This window comes from Heteronotia binoei, chromosome 17 (assembly GCF_032191835.1).
Source record: "Heteronotia binoei isolate CCM8104 ecotype False Entrance Well chromosome 17, APGP_CSIRO_Hbin_v1, whole genome shotgun sequence".
NCBI classification, from domain to species: domain Eukaryota; kingdom Metazoa; phylum Chordata; class Lepidosauria; order Squamata; family Gekkonidae; genus Heteronotia; species Heteronotia binoei.
Window position 1 is genome coordinate 25,753,409 of NC_083239.1, and position 21,159 is coordinate 25,774,567.

At 46.3% G+C, this 21,159-nt stretch overlaps 2 protein-coding genes across 4 annotated transcripts in view; one reads left to right on the forward strand and one right to left on the reverse strand.

Annotated features, from left to right (window-relative positions):
• The window catches only part of LOC132586148 (transmembrane protein 244-like), a 37,274-nt gene extending 35,173 nt beyond the window's left edge, over positions 1 to 2,101 (forward strand). For 2 of the 3 annotated variants that reach the window (XM_060258116.1, XM_060258118.1), the window contains 2 exons: positions 539 to 583; positions 711 to 1,042. In XM_060258116.1, coding sequence (XP_060114099.1) covers positions 539 to 583; positions 711 to 859 — 194 coding nt within the window. In that variant the 3' untranslated portion in view covers positions 860 to 1,042. Of the gene's footprint in view, positions 1 to 538; positions 584 to 710; positions 1,043 to 1,986 lie in introns of those variants that run through there. The other variant, XM_060258117.1, reaches the window with a different exon arrangement.
• Positions 2,102 to 3,258: 1,157 nt separating this feature from the next.
• MECR (mitochondrial trans-2-enoyl-CoA reductase) overlaps positions 3,259 to 21,159 on the reverse strand; it is a 32,836-nt gene continuing 14,935 nt past the window's right edge. The window contains exons 4-10 of the mRNA XM_060258509.1: positions 18,688 to 18,831; positions 17,033 to 17,135; positions 15,002 to 15,104; positions 13,472 to 13,545; positions 11,340 to 11,400; positions 10,007 to 10,079; positions 3,259 to 5,540 (exon numbers count right to left, since the gene is read on the reverse strand). Coding sequence (XP_060114492.1) covers positions 5,377 to 5,540; positions 10,007 to 10,079; positions 11,340 to 11,400; positions 13,472 to 13,545; positions 15,002 to 15,104; positions 17,033 to 17,135; positions 18,688 to 18,831 — 722 coding nt within the window. The 3' untranslated portion in view covers positions 3,259 to 5,376. The remainder of the gene's footprint in view (positions 5,541 to 10,006; positions 10,080 to 11,339; positions 11,401 to 13,471; positions 13,546 to 15,001; positions 15,105 to 17,032; positions 17,136 to 18,687; positions 18,832 to 21,159) is intronic.

The window sequence follows — 21,159 nt, forward strand, 5'->3', positions numbered from 1 at the left end:
ACTAAAAGGAAGCCTGTGCTGCAGCTATTCCATGCCCATTCTAGACTTAATTGCCCTTTCAATAAGGACCCAGACACAATGAAAGCTATTGTGGAACCATACATCAGGATGTTGTGTTTACTGGGAGAAGGACGGTCATATTACTCTCATCTGAAAAGCAGAAATGGCTCAGCCCCCTTTCAAAAATCCTCAGCTGCAGCCTCTCAATTTGTAAGACTTTTTAAAGGTCCCCAGTACAACACCCCCCCCCCCCGCTTTTCGCTGCACAATATACAATTCCCTGCTCCCTCCTTTGACTCCTGCCTGCTTGAAGGAGTGTTGTTTTGGCTCCCTTTATGTGCCGGAGGCTGCTTAAGACATGCATCTACAACAGAGGCAGCAAAGGCTGGAGCCTGGATGCTTCAACCGCCTTCCTCCCAGCTGCTGTTAGCAGCTTCCACTTTTTATCAGGTTAGCTGTACCCTGCAGTATCACTATACGGGCATGCTCTTTTGACACAGCAGCTGAGTGTTCTAACCTTTTTTTCTCTTCCCCACAGTGATGGAAGAATTTCCTTTGGTTTGGCAATGGTGGCTGGCACTTGGTAAGGCTGGGTTTTTTGGGGTAATTTTAAAACTCATTCAAGACTTAAAGTGGTGGCATAACAACCGCATATCAAAAGTCATATTTATTCATTTGTGTAGATATTCATGCCCTGCTTTCTTCCACAGCAGGGATCCAGAGCCGCTTAATATCATTCTCCTCAACTTTATCTTCACACCAACAACTGCATGAAGCAGGTTATAGCGACCGGCCAAGGGTTACCCAGGAAACTCCCATAGTAGAGTGGGGATTCGAACACAGGTCTCCCAGAGTCTGATCTCACACATTCACTGCTATATGGCACCACTCGCACTAATTTTTATTAAAATATATACTACAGATTCCCAGAAACCTTCCGAAGGGGCTCTGAGAAATAAAATATTTGTAATATACTCAAAATACTTTGTAAAGTATATTTATTTAAAACATTTGTGTCAATAAAAATATTGCAACATCTCGAGTGGCAGTGCAACAAAACGATTACGTAATTTGAACTAAATTAGAACAAACTGGGAAATCCAAGCTTTGGGAGTTCACTATATTATTCATTGCTGATTAACATTTGTTATTACCCTATGTAAAGTTTTAGTGGGCTGAGCAGCAGGCTAGCAGTTGGGAGACTTGGGTTCTAATCCCAGCTCAGTTCACTGACTTTAGAGCAGTCACTCTCACTCAGCCCAGCCTACCTCGCAGGGTTGTTGAGAGGCCCCAATGGAGGAGGATGGGTAAGCTACATACGCCCTCTCAAAGCTCCTGAGAAGGGCAGGTTGTAATTGTAATACATGCAGATTAAGAAGGCTAAGGCTGGCTCTTTGCATAGTTCTTCACAGCCCCCATGAATACAAAGACATTCTCAGTGGCAGTGGAGCATCTACACACCAGCTTTTCCCTCCACGGTTCCTTTCTTCAACCTGGCTGTGGCCATTGTCCCTCACTTCCCCTGAGGAAAAGAGGATCTGCCACAAAAGGGGCTAGCACTGCCTTTTTTAAAAAGGTGGTCATTCAGAGAATCCAGCCTACGGATTATAATGCTATAGCAACACATTGCCTGCCAGTTTTTTCTAACACCCCCCCCCCCCAAATGTCCTTTCATGGGGCAGGTTAGTGAAGTCAAGGACAACCATGTCTTCTTCCAAAATGCAGATTTCAGCCCACCTGGCATGTGACACACATGGACTGCAATTTGTCCTGAAAAGATTGCACCTAACCAGGGCTGGGAAAGATCATGGCAAAGTTGGGAACAATACAGAAAATGGGATGGTTAGGGGATGATATTATGCCATTGTGGGAGGGAGGCACCATTATTCCACTCTGTTGATGTCAAACTACAGCAGAACCTTAGACTGGAAGGGGCTCAGATTAGACAACTGATTTTAAGTGCTGCTCTTTCTTTGTCTCCTCCAGCCAGCGGCCTCTTCCTCATGATTTGCAACGGAGAACTCATCACCTATTTTGCATACTCCAACTCCAACAGCCCTGGCTGGGACAACTTTTTTTAAAGCTCACGTCAAACTGCAGGGCTCACAAAAGAGATCAGAGTGCTTCATTCTCCCCTTTAGCCCACTTGGATTTGCAGAGGGAAGCCGCTGCATTTTTGTTAACGTGAAGAAAGCTGGTTTAATACGAGAGCAGATGTGCTAGATCTGACCAATGGTCCAGCCCTGTCCCACACCTTCTTTCCTGTCGCCTTCGGGGAGCTCAAAAGTAGGGTGTGAAAGCTAAAGCCTCCCCCTGTTGCAGTCTCACAATTGATACACTATCTCAGAACATGGAGATGGACCAACCCTCCCTGATTTTTCCCTAATCATCCTTTAAAAGCTGTCTAATCTAGTGGCTGTGGCTACAAACATAAAACCACACCCTGATGTGGATGCTCCAGGCTAGCCTGATATTGTTGTATCTCAGAAGCTAAGCAGGATTGGCCTTGGTTAGCACTTGGATGAGACCACCAAGGAAGTCCAGGGTTGCTACATAGAAGGTAGTGGCAAACCACCTCTGATCCTCTCTTGCCTAAACCCTACCTACAGGGTCACCATAAGCCAGCTGTGACTTGAACAGCACTTTCCACCACCACCAACTGGGAAGTGAACCCCCGTGAACAAAGTAGGATGGACTTCCGAGGAAGCACACATGCATGTAAGACCTTGCAGTAAGGAATTCCATTAGTTAATTCTTCTTTCAGGAAGACCACCCGCAATGAGACAGTAATTCTTTAAACCCAAGGCAGTAGACCTTGCATCTTCGCCACTGTAGAAGACTAGCAAATACAAAAGTTTGCTATAACCCCCTTCTCCACTTGAGAGGCCAGCCAACATGGATGCACAAAAGATGAAATTTTTTTTTTCTCGATGAGCAAGCCTGCCAAGTTTCTCCATGGGCCTGAAATCTTTGCCTTGCTATTTCTAACTGATGCAGGACTGATTTGCCGCTTTACCGTAATTAATTCACACCCCAACCGCCTTGCTAAATATCAGCCTGACAGTTTGCACGTCATTTGGGCGCAAGCTATGAAAACCTTCGCCGTAGCCAAGCCTGAATGCACCAAACTATTAAAAAGATGCCGTGGGAGATGGGGGGAAAAACCCCCTCTAGAGGTGGATGCATGGCTAAGTAACGCGACTGGGCAAGCTTTAAAAAGGTGCCGATCTTATTGCAGAGCCTGGAGTCGAAATCCCATCACTGATCACTCAAGCTGGAGAGCTTTATTGGAAATGAAAATCATTGGCATTTCAACAGTCATTACACAGTCTTTGGTTCTGCACCAAAAGGTTTGCAATCAAATACAGTTTTGCCCGCATTTCAAGCTACTATTGTCTTGACAGAAACAGTCCAAAACTTTCCTACGTGCTGCAATACAGCTCCGGAAGGGGTCATTTCAGGACCGCTGGCTGCATTCTGGTCCATCGAGGCTCATGCTGGGCTCTTGCCATCTCAGAGTTCACCGGTGGGAGATAAATCACTGATTGGCTGGTTGGTCCAATCCCTGACAGGTTGGCCACAGCCCTCTGGCCTTGTGTGGCCCATCTCTTAACAGGTTAATGCTATGCATTGGAGAAGGTAACAAAGCTGAAAAGAGGGAACTAGGGATGGGCATGGACTGGCTAAAATTTGTCACGAATTCAGGCCAGTTCATGGAGCGATGATTGCAAACTGAAGAACCTTCATGAACTTCCACTAATTTTGGAGCACTTCAGTGGCAGGACCACCACTCAGTAGTTTTGAAACCCCTGCTTGCTGCTCGCCACAAAAAGCCATGGGGAGCAGAAAGCAGGGGCTTAAACTTTATATGGCTAAGAAATCAGTATGAACTGAGTTGGTTTGTGAACCAACACCCCCCCCCCCCCCGCATTTGAATTGGTTCATGGTATGGGTCCTTGGGTAGACCATGAACCAAACAGTAAAAATGTGGTTTGTGCCCACCCCTGGAGGGGACCAGCTCCCCCAAAGGATACATTTGTATAGCACTTTTGGAAGTCATTCTTGTGTCTCTAACCTTGTGTGTTGCCATTCTGAGGGGAGCTGAACATACACTGAGGATGTGGGAATGGTTCTATTTTGAAGAAGCCCTGTAATTGGACTGGGAATTTTCCCAGTGTCTGGTGCCAGCTCCCACCCCTGACTTAGCCCCATCCCACTGGGCAAGCCTGTGTTGTGAAGGCCCTTACTGAGAGGGACAGGCAGGCAGCAGGGAACTCAGGAGCAGTGGCCAGCCCAGCAGGCAAGGCCCCAAATGGGTAGTGGCCCCCACTGTTGCTGGAGAGGAATCTGCAGACTTGGCAGCCCAGCAGTGGCCTGTAAAGGTGAAGGACCTAGGTAAGGAGATGGAGGAGGAAGGCCAGGCCTGATAACTTTAAAGCACAGCAGGATGACAAAGAACAGACTGCCCTGAGAGCCACCCTCCGAGGGGGTGAGGCCAACCGTATCAATATGGGAGGCTTCCAAGCCAGACCATGGAGGAAAAACTGAGTGGGGCACACAGTGCCAAAGACTGAGAGAGAGCAAGGGTGTGCTCCCTCAGAGGGTAAGCAGAGGACCAGGTGCCAGAATTGCCTCTCCTCCTCATTCTGAGGCCAGCAGGGAGACTGGCCCAAACGCATTCAGGGTGCCAGAGGGCAGGCAAGCCAGTACAGCAAAAGGGAAGCCTCACACACAGCAAGCTCCCCTCAACCGTAGAAAACCGCTCTGAGCTGAACGGGCAAAGACAAAGAGCTCCTGTAAGCCACAGCTGCTGTAGGTTTTATCACCTAGAAATTGAAAAAGCTGTCTTAAGAGGGAGAAATCTTGCAAGCGGCATCTCAGACTCTCCAAGGCGCCCCACTCCCCCATACAAAAAAAGCATTCTGACTGCAGAAACAGGTTCCAAGGCATGGGGCAACTGTGCTATGCTGGATGAGAGTTTGCTACAGGGGGAGGAAGGTGACCTGATCCAGAAAACTGGGGACACACGTGACACTGAACTTCATGCAACCTTCATGAAAGGATCTGGAAGTTGGTGCTCTGAACCTGTATATGCCTCCAGCAGTCCTGCATCCTGGTCCAAACCAGAAGGCAGATCTTTGGCTACAAAGGCAATGTACGCTCCCCTGCTTGCCTAGACACAGAACCTTTGCCCCCAACACAGCTGTTGTTGCCATCTGGATTACACATTCAGTCTACAGTCGAGACCATTTGGTCTTTGCACTCCTCCCTCTGCAGGGAGTAGCAGGCACAGTGGGATTTCAGATCTTGCAGTCTTCAGAAACAGAGCGGGCCGAGAGCAGACTCCCTCCTCAACTGACCGCTGACCAGTCAGCTTCACATGCGGAGGACCTGCTTTGCCGTCACGTAGGGTGTCGTGGCCGCCTTCAACGCTATTTGGTAATCCGGCAGTGGGACCTCTTGGCAGGCAGGCGCGGCGAGCTGGCCCTTCCGAATGAGGGCGCACAGGTCTGCAATCATCCCGCTCAGTTTCTCCTTGTCTGCAGGAAACAAAGAATGGCACGACTGAGTCAACTTTCAGATTAGATTTAGGCAGCCCAGCTATAGGAAGGGGAGGGAGGGGGTAACTGCAGACAGCGACAGAATTGGTTTTTAGCAACCGAGGAGTCAGAAGTGACATACCAGCAATGCAGACAAATTCCATTATCGGGTAATGGAATCAGAAGTACTGAATTCCAATGCACTTCCACTCGGCTTTTATGAGTGCTATTCAGGGGCTGCCTTTAAAAATAAATTACTTGCGCTGTGTTAAGAACTGCGTTGGTGGGGTGGCGGCACCGCTCTCCGGACTGGCTGTGTCACAACTGACCCCCAAAGGAAGCAAAATGCAGCTGGAAAAGTAATGTAAAGCTTTTGTTGCCAATGAACATCACTTGGCACTATTAAAAAAATCGAGGAGGTTAGAGGAGAAACAGCAGGTAGGAGCTGAAGCCAGCCTCCAAACTTTCAATTGTGGCAAAGACAAGAGGCATAGAATTCTAAATCAGGGATGGCCAAACTTGCTTAACATAAGAGCCACACAGAATAAATGCCACATGTTAGTGAGCTACAAGATATGAAGATCAGATGTTTGAGAGCCACAAGACATGAATATTTAAGACATGAAGTTTAAGAGCTGCAAGGGATGGAGGAAAGCAAATAGATGGGGAGGGAGGAGGGGGAAAGAAAGCAACTTTAACTTTAAATGCATTCTCCAAGCCACCAGCTGGCTTGGCAAAGTGATTTAAAGAGAGAAATGCCTTCTCCAGGCCAGCCGACATGGTTGTAGGGGCTTTGAGAGCCACACAATATGTGTGAAAGAGTGAAAGAGCCACATGTGGCTCGTGAGCCACAGTTTGGCTACCCCTGTTCTAAATTGTGGAGAAATTCACTCCACTTAGGGCTACATCATGCTATTGAGAGTTTTGGGACTGCAACCCGACACCCCCCCTCTATTTATTCTAAGACGTTTCCCTGTCTGTACAAGGATAGGAAATAGGACAGTGGTTAATTGTTTTAACATTCCCATCCCATTGGTGGCTTTCACGAGCACCGATTACTTAAGGACTGGTTATACAAAGGCTTCTAGCTGGCAGAGAACCATTTAAGGGTCATCTAACACCCTGGCAGGAATGTTACACCTTAGAGGTAACAGAGACTTGAGAATTCCAAATGATAGATAGTATTCTGAATAAAACTTTGTTGGTCTTAAAGGTGCTACAGGATTCCTTTGTTCTACTGCTTCAGACCAACACAGCTACCTGCCTGGATCTTTCTGGAAAGAACATTAACAGAAAGGACTGACCCACAAGGGAGTGGGGAAGACAGAGGAGTTACATTCCCTGGACATGATGGGAATGGGGTGAATTTTGGGTGATTTAATCAGGGGATAACTTGGAGGAAGGAGCTCTCATACCTGGGCTCCTTGTTGATGCAAAAAAAGAGGCAGGCAGCTATAACAAAGTTCAAGGTAATGGGTGACGGACAACTCTGAGAATGAACAGACTACTTTAAAAAACAAACGTCAGGGAATGACTACAGAAGGGAATGAGGAATCCGTGTTTGCACTTCTACTGTGTAACCCTTGCTCAGTCCACAGCTGTGCAGAGTATGTGTGTAGATATCTTCCTGTAAATACATTTTTTAATTTTTTTGAATGCTGGTGAAGTTTGCTCTTTGTAACCACGATGAGCCCCACTTAAACACATTCCTGAAAGGGTGCCAGGGGAAGGGAGGTGCTTGGCCAGCAGACGGCTAGATCCTCAGGAATGCACAAGGGCGGTCAGCTGTCCCCGCGAAAGCCGGAGATGCAGGAACATGACGAGGGCAGTGAACAGGGACATGGATGATGGAATGCTAGCACATCTAAGCAGGAAATGCTGCAGTTGAGCAGTGGGTGGCAGAGCAGATACCCAGAGTGAGGTAAGGAACCCCTCTGGGAGGCAGGTTGAGAGAGCAGCGCCAGGCCAGACGGAGAGCTGGGAGAGCCACTGAGTGTCTTGATCGCTCAGTGGACCCGTAGTAGAATGGAACAGTGAAGCATTCTGTGACAGTAACAGTATCTAGAACCATTGATAACATGGATTCAGGTGGGCAGCTGTGTTGGTCTGAAGCATAGAATAGAGTTGGAGTCCAGTGACACCTTTGTTGGTCTTAAAGGTACCATTGGACTCTAACTTTATTCCATTGATAACATGGTAAGTCTCCTCCTTCCTAGTGCTAGATGGCCCAGGAGGAGACTTAAGACTTCTGGGGGAGGGGGTGCTAAGACATGAGCAAAGCTGTATTCTCCAAGGCAGGGATAGGCATTCCCTGGCACATGTGCCAATAGCAATCTATAAGACCATTCTTTCTAGGCACCCAGAGCCAGAGCAAGCAACTGAAGCTGCTGGGGCTAGTGAGGACGGACCTATCCTTGCCTCCTGGAACAGCATAGCCACCAGTTGAGGGCAAGGCGCATCCATGAGGTCTTGCCAGTGCTGCTGAGGCTTGGCTTGCTTCAAGTGTGTCCAGCCCAGGAAAAACCTCATCTCTACTCCCCTTTCTGTTTGCCAGCACACCAACATCTTGGCAGGAAGATGTTACAATTTTTTTTGGCAGCAGCTGGAGGTTAGCTCAGAGATGACAACTCATGTATATGAACATTGAATGTTTGCAGAATAGCATTATTAAGACAGTGATACACAATGAAAGATGGTTAAATATGTATGATTGTTCTTGACTGTTCTTAAAAGATGCTTCCTGATAAACACAGCAGTTTGAAATACATTAGGGTTTAGTTCAGCTACCTTAAAATACAAGGAAAGGTGGTATATGTTTTCATAAATAAATACAGTTTAGATTTTTAGATATGTCTTTCCCCTTATACCTCCACAATGGAAAGGGCTGAATAGGGGTTTTTTTTTAAATGAGAGCTGGGAATTCACAGAATCCCCAGAGTTACACTTATTGTAATAACGGTATAATGACATAACAGTATGAAATTGACAATTCAGAAATGAACAACAAAACCCCCCGTGGTGAGGAAAGGAAGTGGGTATTGCATGGGCAGGGTTAGAGAATGCCTGCTATACAGGTGAGAAAATCCAAGTTTTTCCACTCACACAGCAGCCATCCCAGCTTTACTATTATCTTTCCCAAAACGTTGCAGCAAAACAGGCTGGAGAAAGAACAGAGAAAAGCTGTGGGGAGCCCATTGAGGCATGAATGCACTAAAATGCTGCAGGGAAGCAGTGGAGGGGAAAAGGCTGGTTTTTTTTTTTAAACTTTGTGTTTGTCTGCGTCTTTTATAAAGTTTATATTTCTGCTAGCTAAGCTTAAATAGGTCCACACATGGCCCAGCCTAACGCAGCCCAGCCCGACAAGGTCTCATTTATGTCCGATCTGGTCCTCAAAACAATTAGTTCAACAGCCCTGCGCAGGCTTTTCAAGGTGAGAGCCATTCAGAGGTGGCTTGCCATTGCCTTCCTCTGTGTAGCAACCCTGAAATTCCTTGGCGGTTTCCTATCCAAAACAAACCATGGCCAACCCTGCTTAGCTTTCGAGAACTGACAAGATCAGGCTAGTCTGGGCCATCCAAGTCAGGGCAAAGATTATAACGCAATATGAAAATTGTGGTTTTGTCAGAGATGTTTTTACTGGGATTGCCACCGACAGAAGAAAAACGCAGAGATCGGAATGTGCATGAGTGTATAAGCTTGCAAAAAGGAAGTATGGCCAGTGGTTCAGGAGTGAAGAGCCATAAGGAAGAAATAGGGAGGTATTGTCCATTTACTGGCTACCAGAAGTACCTTTCGGAGCATTTTTATCCCTTGCAAAACCTACCTGCATACTTGATTTTTTTTGAAACTCGCCCGACAATGTCAAATAGGATGCAACTAAGCTGATATAAATCTCAGGATTCTGAGAAGCTGCCAAGCTTTGAAATTCATGGCACAGGAACACAACTTTCCAATCCCTGGATGTAGTTAAAAGCCAATTTATTCTTTTTCCAGTAAGCCTTCTTGGTGCTCTGGCACGGACAGGATATCCTCCTGAAGTGCTGGGGTCTTCAGAAACCTTTCAGCTACCAGCACAGTTCCAGAGGGCAGGGTGTGTCGGTCTGCAGTAGAAGACCTAGGTTCGAATCCAGTCGTACGTTAAAGAGACCAATGAAGTTTTCGGCGATATAAAAATTTTTGAGAGTCAAAGCTCCCTTCTGATAAAGGTATCTGACAAAGGGAGCTCTGATTCTTGAACACTTACGGCCTGGAAATCCTATTCGTCTTTAATGTGCTACTAGACTCGAATCTAGCTCGGCTTCTAGCACAGACTCTTAAAAGCAGAGACAAGCTCAGTAGAAGGAATGCCCTAAAACCTGGTGGCTTCTTTCACTTGTTTTTATAGACAATCAGAAAAGCAGCCTTTTGACATCCACTGCTCTTCTGGGCTGCTCTTAGGAACACCACTAATACACACTACCACTTACTCTGAGCATTGTCCTTCTTCCACTGGGTCATCCAAAAACCACGAAGCCTTACGTCCTTAAAAATCAGCACGCTCTGCAGAAGCAAGCAGAAGAATTACAGCTCATTGAAGAAGCATTGGAGCAGAGCAGCGGTCCCCAACCTTTGGGGCTCATGGGCAACTTTGGAATTCTGACACCGTGTAGGGGGGGGCACAGTCACAAAATGGCTGCTGCAGGAGGCGGAGCCAGCTACAAAATGGATGCTGCAGCTTACTTTCAGTCACACAGTGAAGATCCTTGTGCAGCGGTAGTACCTGCTGCCAAAGCAATGTTTTTAAAAATCTGCACAACCAATCAAATCTGCAGTGGCCAACCAGAAGCCGTGCTGGGCAAAAGCTTTATGTACTTTCTAAGAACACTTAGAGGGTCCCAGGAAATCTGTGCCATGGCGCCCACAGGCACCACAAAGGGACCTCTGTAATAGATTTTTTTTAGGAGGATATTTGGGTCTTCGAACAGCATTGTTCCCAGGGAGAGAAATGGCTGATCGCAACAAATGGCAAATACAATGGGAATGAATTCATTCAAGCTGAGCACCAATGTGATGTAGCAGTTAATGTGTCCAATCAGGGGCAGGGAAACTCATGGCACCCCACTCTGCCATGAAGTTCACTTGGTGACCAAGGGGCACTCAGCCGAATCTATCCCACAAGGTTGTTATGAGGATAAAGTAGAGGAGGAGTGAACCACAAATACTGGCCTGCAGTTATTGAAAGATAAGTAGGGTAATTTTTATTCAGTTCATAGAAACTGTGACCGATTTTCCACTAGCCTTACCTGGCTCTCACTCTCCTCAGCGGGGCTTCCACTGGATTTCACACAAGCTGCCCAGAGGCTGCAACTCACTCTGCCTCTTTCGCGCAGCAAACAAGATCCTCTAAAAACCAGTTTCTGTTTGCTGCACGAAAAAGGCAAAGCTAGTTGCAGCCCCGGGGCAGATAGTGTGAAATCTGATGGAAGCCCTGCGGAGAAGAGGGGTGTGAGAGCAGCATAAGGCTAGTGGGAAATCGGTCTCTGTCTTTCTTCCCAACAGTGTCCCAAAGCGACTTACACTTTGTCCCTCCATTTTAGCCTCACAACCATCCTGTGAGGTAGGTTAGGCTGAGAGAATGTTGCTTAGCCCAAAGCCTCCTACTGAGCTTCCCTGGGCAGAGTGGGGATTCAGTCCAAAATCTCTCAGCTCCTACTCTAGCCAGTACAACCACACTGCAAGAAACACACAAACGGCTATGCGAGAGGTCAGATGAATGTAAAAAAAAAAGGCAAGGGAACCAGAAGGCTTACAACTACTCACCACGGGGATCATCACAGGCTGCTTTGACATCCCACCGTAGGTAACCATGGTCCCTTTATGTCTGTCGGAGGAGTCAAATGAGGTTAGGGAGCAAAAAGAGACAGGCAGCCAGTTCCAGACAGCAAGCCTATTCTCTCTCATCTGGCCAGCTTCCTCCACCTCTATGTTGTTCAGCAGTGCCATGCAAGCATGGCCACCAGTTCCTTTCACCGTGGAGCCAAGGTTGCCTTCATGAGTTTCCTTGAAGATCCCCCATCCAAAGCACTAGCCAGATCCAGACTGGCTTAGCTTCTGCAAATCCACCATATCGCATGCTTTCAGGCCATGTCCAGGGACCAAATATTGAAATGCTGTTACCACTCTCAAGGATCCACAAAGTAAAAATTAAATAACCAGTGTGGTCTGGGAAAGTGAGGCAGGGCAGGACCAAAAAACCACTCACTGACGACACCCCCCCCTCCAAATTCATGTACTTGTGACCTAAATGTTATGCTTTAAGGAGTCTCTCTCTTTTCAGAAAGAACTGGAAAAGCCACGGACTAAAATCTTCAGATCTGCCAATTTTTTTTACTGTCTAAAAAGCTAATGAGTCTATAGATCCTGGCAGACCTTAAAAGTTCTGTCCTGTAGCCCCAGCCATTGAGGAAAACAGCCTAGCCCAAAACTCTTCTCTCCCAAGTATCAGTCTATATTTAAAATTGTAAACTCCGAGGCACGGACTCGTCTTCTTGTAGAGTGCACTTATGTTGCAACAACATTTGAAAAGCGAAGGCACACAAAGGGGAGTCTTGTGGCTGCTCCACAGCTTGGGAAACATGTTCTCTTAGAGGCATGAAGCTTGCATTTTCTTTTCCCATATGCCAGTAAGAGCGTTTCTACTAGAATTTCAGTCTCCCTTTAGCAAATGAGGCATTTTTCTGACCGGTCATACCTCTGCAACTTTCAGTGCTACCCAAGCTGAGCTTTTGCAAAAAAGCTTCACACCACTGCAAGATGTTTGAATTCTGAGCTGGATCTTCTCCTCATGAAGGGTTTGTTTTTAAAAAAAAAACACTTGCTGTAAAATTTTTAGGTCACCCACAACTTTGTTGCCCCAAAGGGCACACAAACAACACACTTGTCCATTAAAGCAGGGGTGTCAAACCTACAGCCCACAGGTCAGAACTGGTCCGTCCAGGGCTGTAATTCAGCCAACGGCTTTCTTTTCCTCCCACCCCCTCCCCTGCCTGTCATCAAGCTGCTGCTGAATGCCAAACATCCCAGCTCATCTTTTCTGGCTTCTCCTCTGGTCAGAAGCTCCATTAAGATATCTCTGGGCCCAGACAAATTACACTGGGAATAGAAAATCCATTCTGCAATTTCTTTGTAACTTTTTTGTGCTGCAATGTATTTCAATGGAGCCCATAAAAGTCAAGTGGTATTCTTCGCTCCCATTATCTCTAACGGGCCTTAAAACCTCTCCCATTGTTTTTAATGGGCAACCCTATCACTCCATTTAGTACATTCCCCAGAATTATTACCTCAAACCACACTGTAAAAAAACCCTGAGACTCCAGAGAGCCACTACCCCTTTGAGTAGATCAGGGTGGAGGAAGAAGTCTGCAATGCCCAGCCATTTAATGTTTTCTTAGGCTCAGAGCATTTAATATGTTTAGTTTCTGCTGTGATCCTTGTGCTTTTTCTTGATGTTTTATTCTAAAAGTTGCATAGCCAAATCTCACTATTCCTCCACCTCTCTATTTTAGGCAAGCATCTTTTAAGGGCAGGGGTTTTTTTTGAGGGGGGGGGGAGGAAAGATGTCAGTTATCAAAGACTGTTAAATAAACAAAATATGGCAAGTGTTACTGTTTTAAGCATGTTTGTATTTTAAAAATTTAACTGTGTTTGCCTCTGTCCTTTATAAACTTTATATCTCTGCTACCTGGCATTACATTTTATGACTCACAAGGCCTGGCCCAACATAGTCCCATTCATGTCAGTTCTGGCCCTCATAACAAATGAGTTTGACAGCCCTGCTTAAAGCTTCCTTTCCCCACTGCCTTATCTAGTGACTGAAGGCAGCTTGGGTGAGTCTGTAACCTCTAAAAAAAGGAGAGGTCTGTAGCAGGCAACAGGCAAACAATTTGACTTACTGCAGATGGCGCAGCATCTCGGTGGCATTTTTCCCTCCCACTGCATCCAGCGCTAAGAGGGGCTTAGGGATTTTCTGGATAACAAGAGGAGAAAAACAAATTAACTTCTCACACCCCTGCTCGCAAAGCTTTTGTTCATGAGGAAAGAATTAACAAGTTGGTGCTGGAGTATTTACTGACCCAAGAGACCCAATCTCCACCAGTTGCTAAATATTTTGCTGGGGGGGGGGAGGGGTTTTTAATCTTCCCACCCCTACCACTTTCTTGGTCTCTCTCCCCACCCTACCCCGCCCCCACTAGGGAGCTGTCATTTGCCACATGGGGCAGGAAGCCTACAGGTAACATACAAGAACATGCATGTTTTTTCCTAGCAGTAAGTGGTAGCTTGAGACGCTGCTTGATTTATTGTTGATTGTAATCAAGAGAAGGGCTAATTCTCCACGTCCATGGCTGGTTCCAGCTCCCCTCACATTTCTACAGTATGATTACAGGTTTCCCAAGTCAGAGGTTCCTAACCTTTTCAGAATGACAAGAAAAGTCTAAATTTACTAGGTATGGTGACACATCCAGGGCCAGCCCAAGGCTTTTTGGCACCCTAGGCAAACTATGACCTTGGTGGTCATCTAGCCCAGCTTTCCATTTTCTATATCAGCCAACCAGATGTTTTTGAGAAACTAATGAACACTGCACAAAGGGTGCAGCTGCTCCCAATATGAAACCCAAGCAACTGACATTCTGAAGTACATCAGTTTTGTACACGGAGGTTACATTCCAGCCTTTCACCACCCTCTTCTTCTCCATTATTCCCTCCAAGTCACATCTAGCTTGACAATAAGGTTTCCACCTTCCAGGGCCAGGATTCTTGTAGTCTCAAAGGAGGTTCACACCCTAGATCCTGATAGATTTCATTTGGCACAGAAGATTAACCAAGGTTGATCACTGTCAGGTCTCCAAGAGATTTGTGTTTTGACCAAATACAGAAATAAGGCAGCCTCCAGACAGGAAATTAGTTGTATTCAGGGAGGCGAGGTCTATTGCTGATTTTGAGCAAGGATAGCTAAATGGCAGGTGGGCAAAAAACGGGAGGCTTAGACCTCTGTGTGCCCTTCTTGTAGGCCCAAGGACACCAGGTTGGCCAACATAGGAATCAGGAAGTAGATGCACCTTTGGTTTGATCCATCAGAGCTTACCTTACATGGGAGCCATGAGTTAGACTAATTGTAGATGCTATCCATGTTTTTTAATAGGACCTAGCAACGACCCAAATACATCTCTCTCATTATGGGCCACCCCTCAGCGTCTTTCTCCAAGACACTTTGCACTTTGCTCTTTCAATCCACTTTGCAACTGGATTTCACTGTGTGAAATGGGAAAAACAATCGCAAAAGTGAACAGTTAGTGGACCGAAAGTGCATTATTTAGAATGTGTGAATGTGCCTGCTATCAGATGCTGGATACTAGATGGTCTGATTCATCATTGCAATCCAGTTTTCCCTTGGTTCCCGAACAAACCTAATTCATGCTTAATACCTGAAACAAATCCTTCATTTCTGGCTTTCTCAACGCCTCTTCTGTGATGACACAATCAGCCCCAAGGGATTTCAACCTGTCTGAAAGCTCCTGGAAGTTGGGTCTGGCCAGGAAGGACAAATAAAAGAGATCCAAGATGAAGTTAACACTTGTTTATCAGGCCAAGTTGCACGGAAGAAAAGGGAAGGGTATCGCTGTTCTGTAAGGCTTCGTTGTTGTCAGAATTCTGGCTAATGGGCAGACCCCTGCATGCCTACATGCACTGAGAGAAGAAAGTCATTCTTCTGTTCTCCTGGTATGAGTTGTTGGGGAAACCACTACCCAGTTGCTCAGTTGGGTTTCACATACATTTTGCTCAAGAAACTGGAATTATAAACACTGGCACCCTTCCCAGCACCCTGCTGTGACAAACATATGAAGCTGCTTTCTACTGAACTGGGGCATTGGTCAGTAATTCAATATTATCTATTCTAACTAGAAACAAGTCTCCAAGGCCATGGCTGCAGGAAGGTCTCTCTCAGTATTTTCTCAAGATCCTTTAACTGGAGATTTTGGGTATAGAACCCAAGACCTTCTGCATGCAAGGCATCTGCTTTGCCACTGAGCTACAGTGTCCCTTCCCCAGAAATATCCCTTTTAACCAACATTTAAAAGTTCAGCTCTGACTGACGTGGCCCAAAGACTGGCATGCAGTTGTAAAATTACCAAAAGTTATGGAGTCAGAGCGAGACACCCCCTCCACGTCAGGATAAAAGAGCAAGATCTATTTTGCATTGCAGCCATTATTATTATTAATAGCGTGTGCAATATTAAAATATTATTACAGTTATTGTCCATAGAACAAGTTACTTAGATGCCCTTCTTGCAGGCTTACATTCTAAAACAGAGATAAGGAGTAAAACAGGAAATTGAAAATATGAGATGAGCTGGGGAAAATAGAGAGTGGAGAAGAAGGGGGTGGGGGGGGAAGAGATGCTATTCTTCAAATTAAGAACCCAAGGTTTTCCCTGGCCGCCAAGTTACCCTAAATATAAGCAACATGTGGTGGGTCTGCAATATAGGGTGGTGTCCTCAAGTTGCAGCGTTCATAGTGACCCTATAGGGTTTTTAAGGCAAGAGATAAGAAGAGGTGGTTTGTCATTGCCTTTCCTCTGAACAGCAACCCTGGGTGGTCTCCCACCTGAGTACCAGCGGTGGAATTCTAGCAGGAGCTCCTTTGCATATTAGGCCACTGTCAGGCTCTGTAACTTTATCATACTGAAATTATAGAAATTATAGAATACTAACCAAATGGACTCTCCATACTAACCCACAGCCTTTTGTTATACTGTTATATTGTAGCTAGCATGCATATCAAAGGGGGGACGTTTGAAGTGCTAACTTTGTTTAGGTTGTAAAAGGAGCAAAGGAATGTGACCGTTAATAGATATCACCGCTGGCCAGCATCTTCCCAGAGGCAAAAAGATAAGCAGAAGCTCTCGTGTGAAAGTTTGCACCTTCACTCCCCATTGTTTTGAGAAAAGTGTCTTTGTTTAGATATTGCATTGATGTAGATTCCATAAGACTAAGAGACACCCATTCCCAGGTAATAGTCTCAACTTTTGTTTCCAGCTATGAGTTTCCCATAAAGTATTACATTGTCTCAATGAATACAGCCTTGAGTCTCCATCGCCTGACAGCCACACCCCCTGATGTAGCCAATCCTCTTGGAGTTTACAAGGCTCTTTTTTTGTAAGCTCTTGGAGGATTGGCTATATCAGGGGTGTTTGGCCTAATATGCAAAGGAGCTCCTGCTAGAATTCCACCCCTGCTGAGTACTAACCACGGCTGACTCTGCTTAGCTTCCAAGATCTGGCTAGCCTGGGCTATACAGGTCAGGGATTGAAATATGGGAATTATGCCTCAGAGAAACTCCCTCTCCCTACTAGATGGAGTGAAGCAGTTAACTAAGAGAGCTGGACAGGGCAAAAAACACAGGGTGGCTTTCTGAAGAGGCGATCTGCCTACAGAGAAGTTCTGCAACACACTCACCTATCTCTGACCACATTTATTGTTTTGATGCCCTTGGCTGCAGCAATCTGGATGACAGCCTGTCCTGCTCCGCTGTTGGCCGCGTTTTGAATGACAGAATCTCCTGCAGACAAACAGATGCGGCGCTAGCTTAAAATTTGCTCATTATCTTTCATTCTCAAAACAGCTGCAGAAAGATGGGCAGCCGTACAGCATCCCCCCCCCCCCCCCAAATGCCAATTCATCAACGTCCTTTATTCCTTATTCGGAGGGACCATTCTAGACGTGAGGAAGTGGCTCAGTCATCGGGTCCCCGCACCAAGATTATTTTAGCAAGGGAAAAACAACTTGGCTCCCGTTAGTTCTATGGGCAGTGGCGACAGTGTGGACAGGGAGGTTAAAAAGATCACGAATTGGTAACAAATGAAAAAGAACCCTTGGATGTCAATGCTCCCTCTAAGCTGTGGAGTATTGCGAGCAAAAATTTTACATCTGCATTAAAGTTGTGAGCTACAGCATAAGTTAATTTGTTCCGGGGCCATTTTTCCTGAGCTAAGACAAAAATGTGTGAGCTGGAGGCTAAAAAACTGAGAATTAGCTCACACTAACTCAGCTTAGAGGGAACACTGTTGAGTGTGCACATGATGAGGTTGATGGAGAAGGAGAGCACACAATGAACAAAGAGAATGTTTGTGACCAACAGAACAAAAGCCATTTTTTATTTATAGCCCATCTCCTCCTAAAGACTACAGGCATGTGATGTGTGTGTGTTTGTGCAAAGTGCCATCAAGTCACAGCCAATTTACGGCAAGACCATAAGTTTCCCAAGGCAAGAGATGAACAGCAGTGGTATGCCATTGTGCCTGCCTCTGCAGAGCAGAAACCCTGGGCTTCCTTGGTGGTCCCCCATCCAAGTACTAACCAGGACTGACTTTGCTTAGCTTCTGAAATCTGACAAGCTCAGGCTAAACTAGGATATTCAGGCTGCAGGTAAGAACAAAGCTGCCTTCAGTTCTCTCTATTCCCGGCCACCAAAAGTCACATGGGGAAGGGGAAGAAATCCTGCACCACATCTGGACAATGCTTAGGTGCTACTTTTAGCAAAGGGGGGGGGGGAGAAATTCACAGCTGAGAAGCAGCCACCAAGAGTGCTTTTCTGCATGCTCTTGCAGCCAAGCTCCAACAAGGAGGGTGAGCCAATGTGCTCCTAGGCACCTGTACTCCCAGTTTCTCCCTTTGCCCTCACCAAAAATTCCAGCAGCCTTCCCATCCCTGCAAAGCGAAAGCATGTCCCAGCTTTATACAGCCGGCTGCACAAGTAATAAGCGGAGTGTTGTGTGTCTAAAGAATCCCGCACAGGGAGCACTAGTCATTTTGAAAGCTGGCACATGATGATCACCACTGCTCTTTCTCAGCATCTGGCTCTGCCCCAAGGGCCCTTCAGTAATATTGCAGCTCTGCTGACCAGAGTTATATTGTTATGAACAACTCCCCTCTCTCCACACACCTTAAACTAAAACCGTCAGTTCCTTTTGTCGCTCAGTGCTTCTGCTATAGCTACAGGGGTACCCAAGTAACAAATCAGCCATTTGTTCTTGTCCCCAAAGCTAGAGAAAACAATACTTGCCCAAGGAGTCGCTTTAGAAAAGAGAGAGAGAGCTCTGCCAAACACTTACCTGGCTTCAGGGTCACAAAGTCGGACAGCATCCGTAAAGCTGTGCAGGGGTTGACGCCCAAGGTGGCTGCGCTCATCAGTGGGATATCGGGGGGTATTTTCAGCAGCTTCTCCACCTCGAAGACTGCCTCGGTCCGCCAAGTCCCTGAAGCACAGGATGAGGTGCAAGGCCAAATAAGAAGCTGCTGTAACTAACCTGTTACAAATCTCCCAAGTTTTTAAAAAAGGTCTAGGAGAAACACATTAAAGGCTCTGGAAAGAAAAGATCATGCATGCCAACAACAGTGATTTGCTTGATGTTTCTTTCTCTGCCTTTGCAAAGGTTAATGAAGGATCGAGCTTTGCTTATGTCCCAGATATATCACTAGGGGTCACTCTTTAGTATGATTTTGAGCAGGATCTTGGTTGCAGATCCAAACAGCTCTGCATAAGAGGGCAAATGCGAAGTTCTTTGTACATTGGTATCCCTCCCTTCCTCTAAAGAGCCCAGAGAGGTACACAGGCCCATATCATTTCATGCCCTGTACAACCTTGTGATATATGAACACACTTGAAACTGCCTTCTACTGAATCAGACCTTCGGTCCATCAAGGTCAATGTCGTTTACTCAGATTGGCAACAGCCCCCCAGGATCTCGGGCAGACGTCCTTCACATCACCTACTGCCAGATCCTTTATTTGGCGATGCCAGGGATTGAACCTGGGTCCTTCTGCTTGCCAAGCAGATGCTCTACCACTGAGCCCTGGCCCCAAGGAGGGTGAGGATGAGAGAGAAAGAACCTGGCCCTAAGCACCCCTCCAAGAGAGTCATGGCCCAGTGGGGACTGGAAACCAGGCCTCCTAGATCCTAGAATGACTCCAAACACTGTACCACTGTACCGTCAAAAGACATTGAAATTCTCCAGTTAGAATCCACCTCGCCCTACAGCATGCTCTGATTCTGCAAGTCGGCCAGGGAGGCACCGGCTGAATGGTTTCCAGCAACTGCTGTCTTCACCTGAAGCATACTGAAGTAGTAAAGCCCCCAAATCCTATTACTTGAGATCGCCGTGACAAAATTGGTGATATGGAAGATGCTGGAACGAGCCAAACACAGCCACTTCACTTCTGACAGCAGCAACAATGAAAAACGCTGCCCAGGGTGTCTTTCATGCTCTTCACAATTTCATTTCTCTGGCATGAAGAATTCACCCTTGTGAGCTCATTTTGAAAGTGCAGGCATCAGTGTGAGAGACAGCAGGCACAGGTTTGGGACTCTACAGATCGGGGCTGGATTCCCAGATTGGCAATAGCATTTCTGTAAATACCAGAAAAGCCATTTTCCTCCAGAGCAAGAAGGGGACGCTGCTTCCTACAGTCACTGTTCATCAGAACGACACACATGCTCGCATGTTGAAAAAATTGCAAGTCAGACATCTGTAAATGTTGTCATCGACCCGCCTGTTAGCTGGGCTGTCTGCATTCAGACATGATAAAATTGGGCTTCGCTGGCAGGCAGAAAACCAGGATTTCAAGCAAGAGCCAGTAGCTGATTTGCGAACTGGAGTTTGTATTTACTGCAGTTTGCTGCTGCAGCCTTCAAACTGCCACATCTCCTTTTCTCAATATTGTAGCATTAATTTACATTGTGGACTCTTGGGAGAGGGAATTATGTTCTAATATTCCGTCCCAAGGGATGGCCAGATGGCACATCTACCACCATACTAAAGATAAGTGGGTCTAGGTCTGGTCAGTGCCTGGATGAAATCACTGACATCCAGTGTGCTGAAGCCATTACAGTGTCAGACTTCTAAAGAAAGGTAAAGGTAGTCCCCTGTGCAAGCACCCAGTTGTCACTGACTCAAGTGGTGATATCATGACGTTTTCTTGGCAGTCTTTTTATGGGGTGGTTTGCCATTGCCTTCCCCAGTCACCTACGCTTTACCCCCAGCAAGCTGGGTGCTCATTTTACTGACCTTGGAAGGATGGAAGGCTGAGTCAACCTTGAGCCGGTTACCTGAACCCAGCTTCTGTTGCTCAGGTTGTGAGCAGAGCTTGGAGTGTAGTACTGCAGCTTATCACTCTGCACCACAGGGCTCCCTATCTGACTTCTACAGCATCAGTGATCTAGGAGTCCCAGGTTTGAATCTTTGCTCTGCTATGGAACCTTGCTGGCTTCCTCTCACACTCTTATCCTAACTTACCTCACTGAGTTATTGTGCAGATAAAATGCTGGAGAGGAGAATGATATAAGCTACTTTGGGATCCCATTTACATTTATTTATATCCTGTTTGAGACTCAAAACAGCTTAAGAATATCATTCCCTCTTTCTCTTTTTCCTCACAACAACAACTCTGTGAGGTAGGTCAGGCTGAAAGTACGTGGAGGGCCCACTGGGCAGAAAAGCAGGGTAAGAAATGAAGTAAATAAAAACCATCACAAGGCTGTGTCGAGTCATATGATGAAAGGGCAGAAGAAAAAGCCAACATTTGAA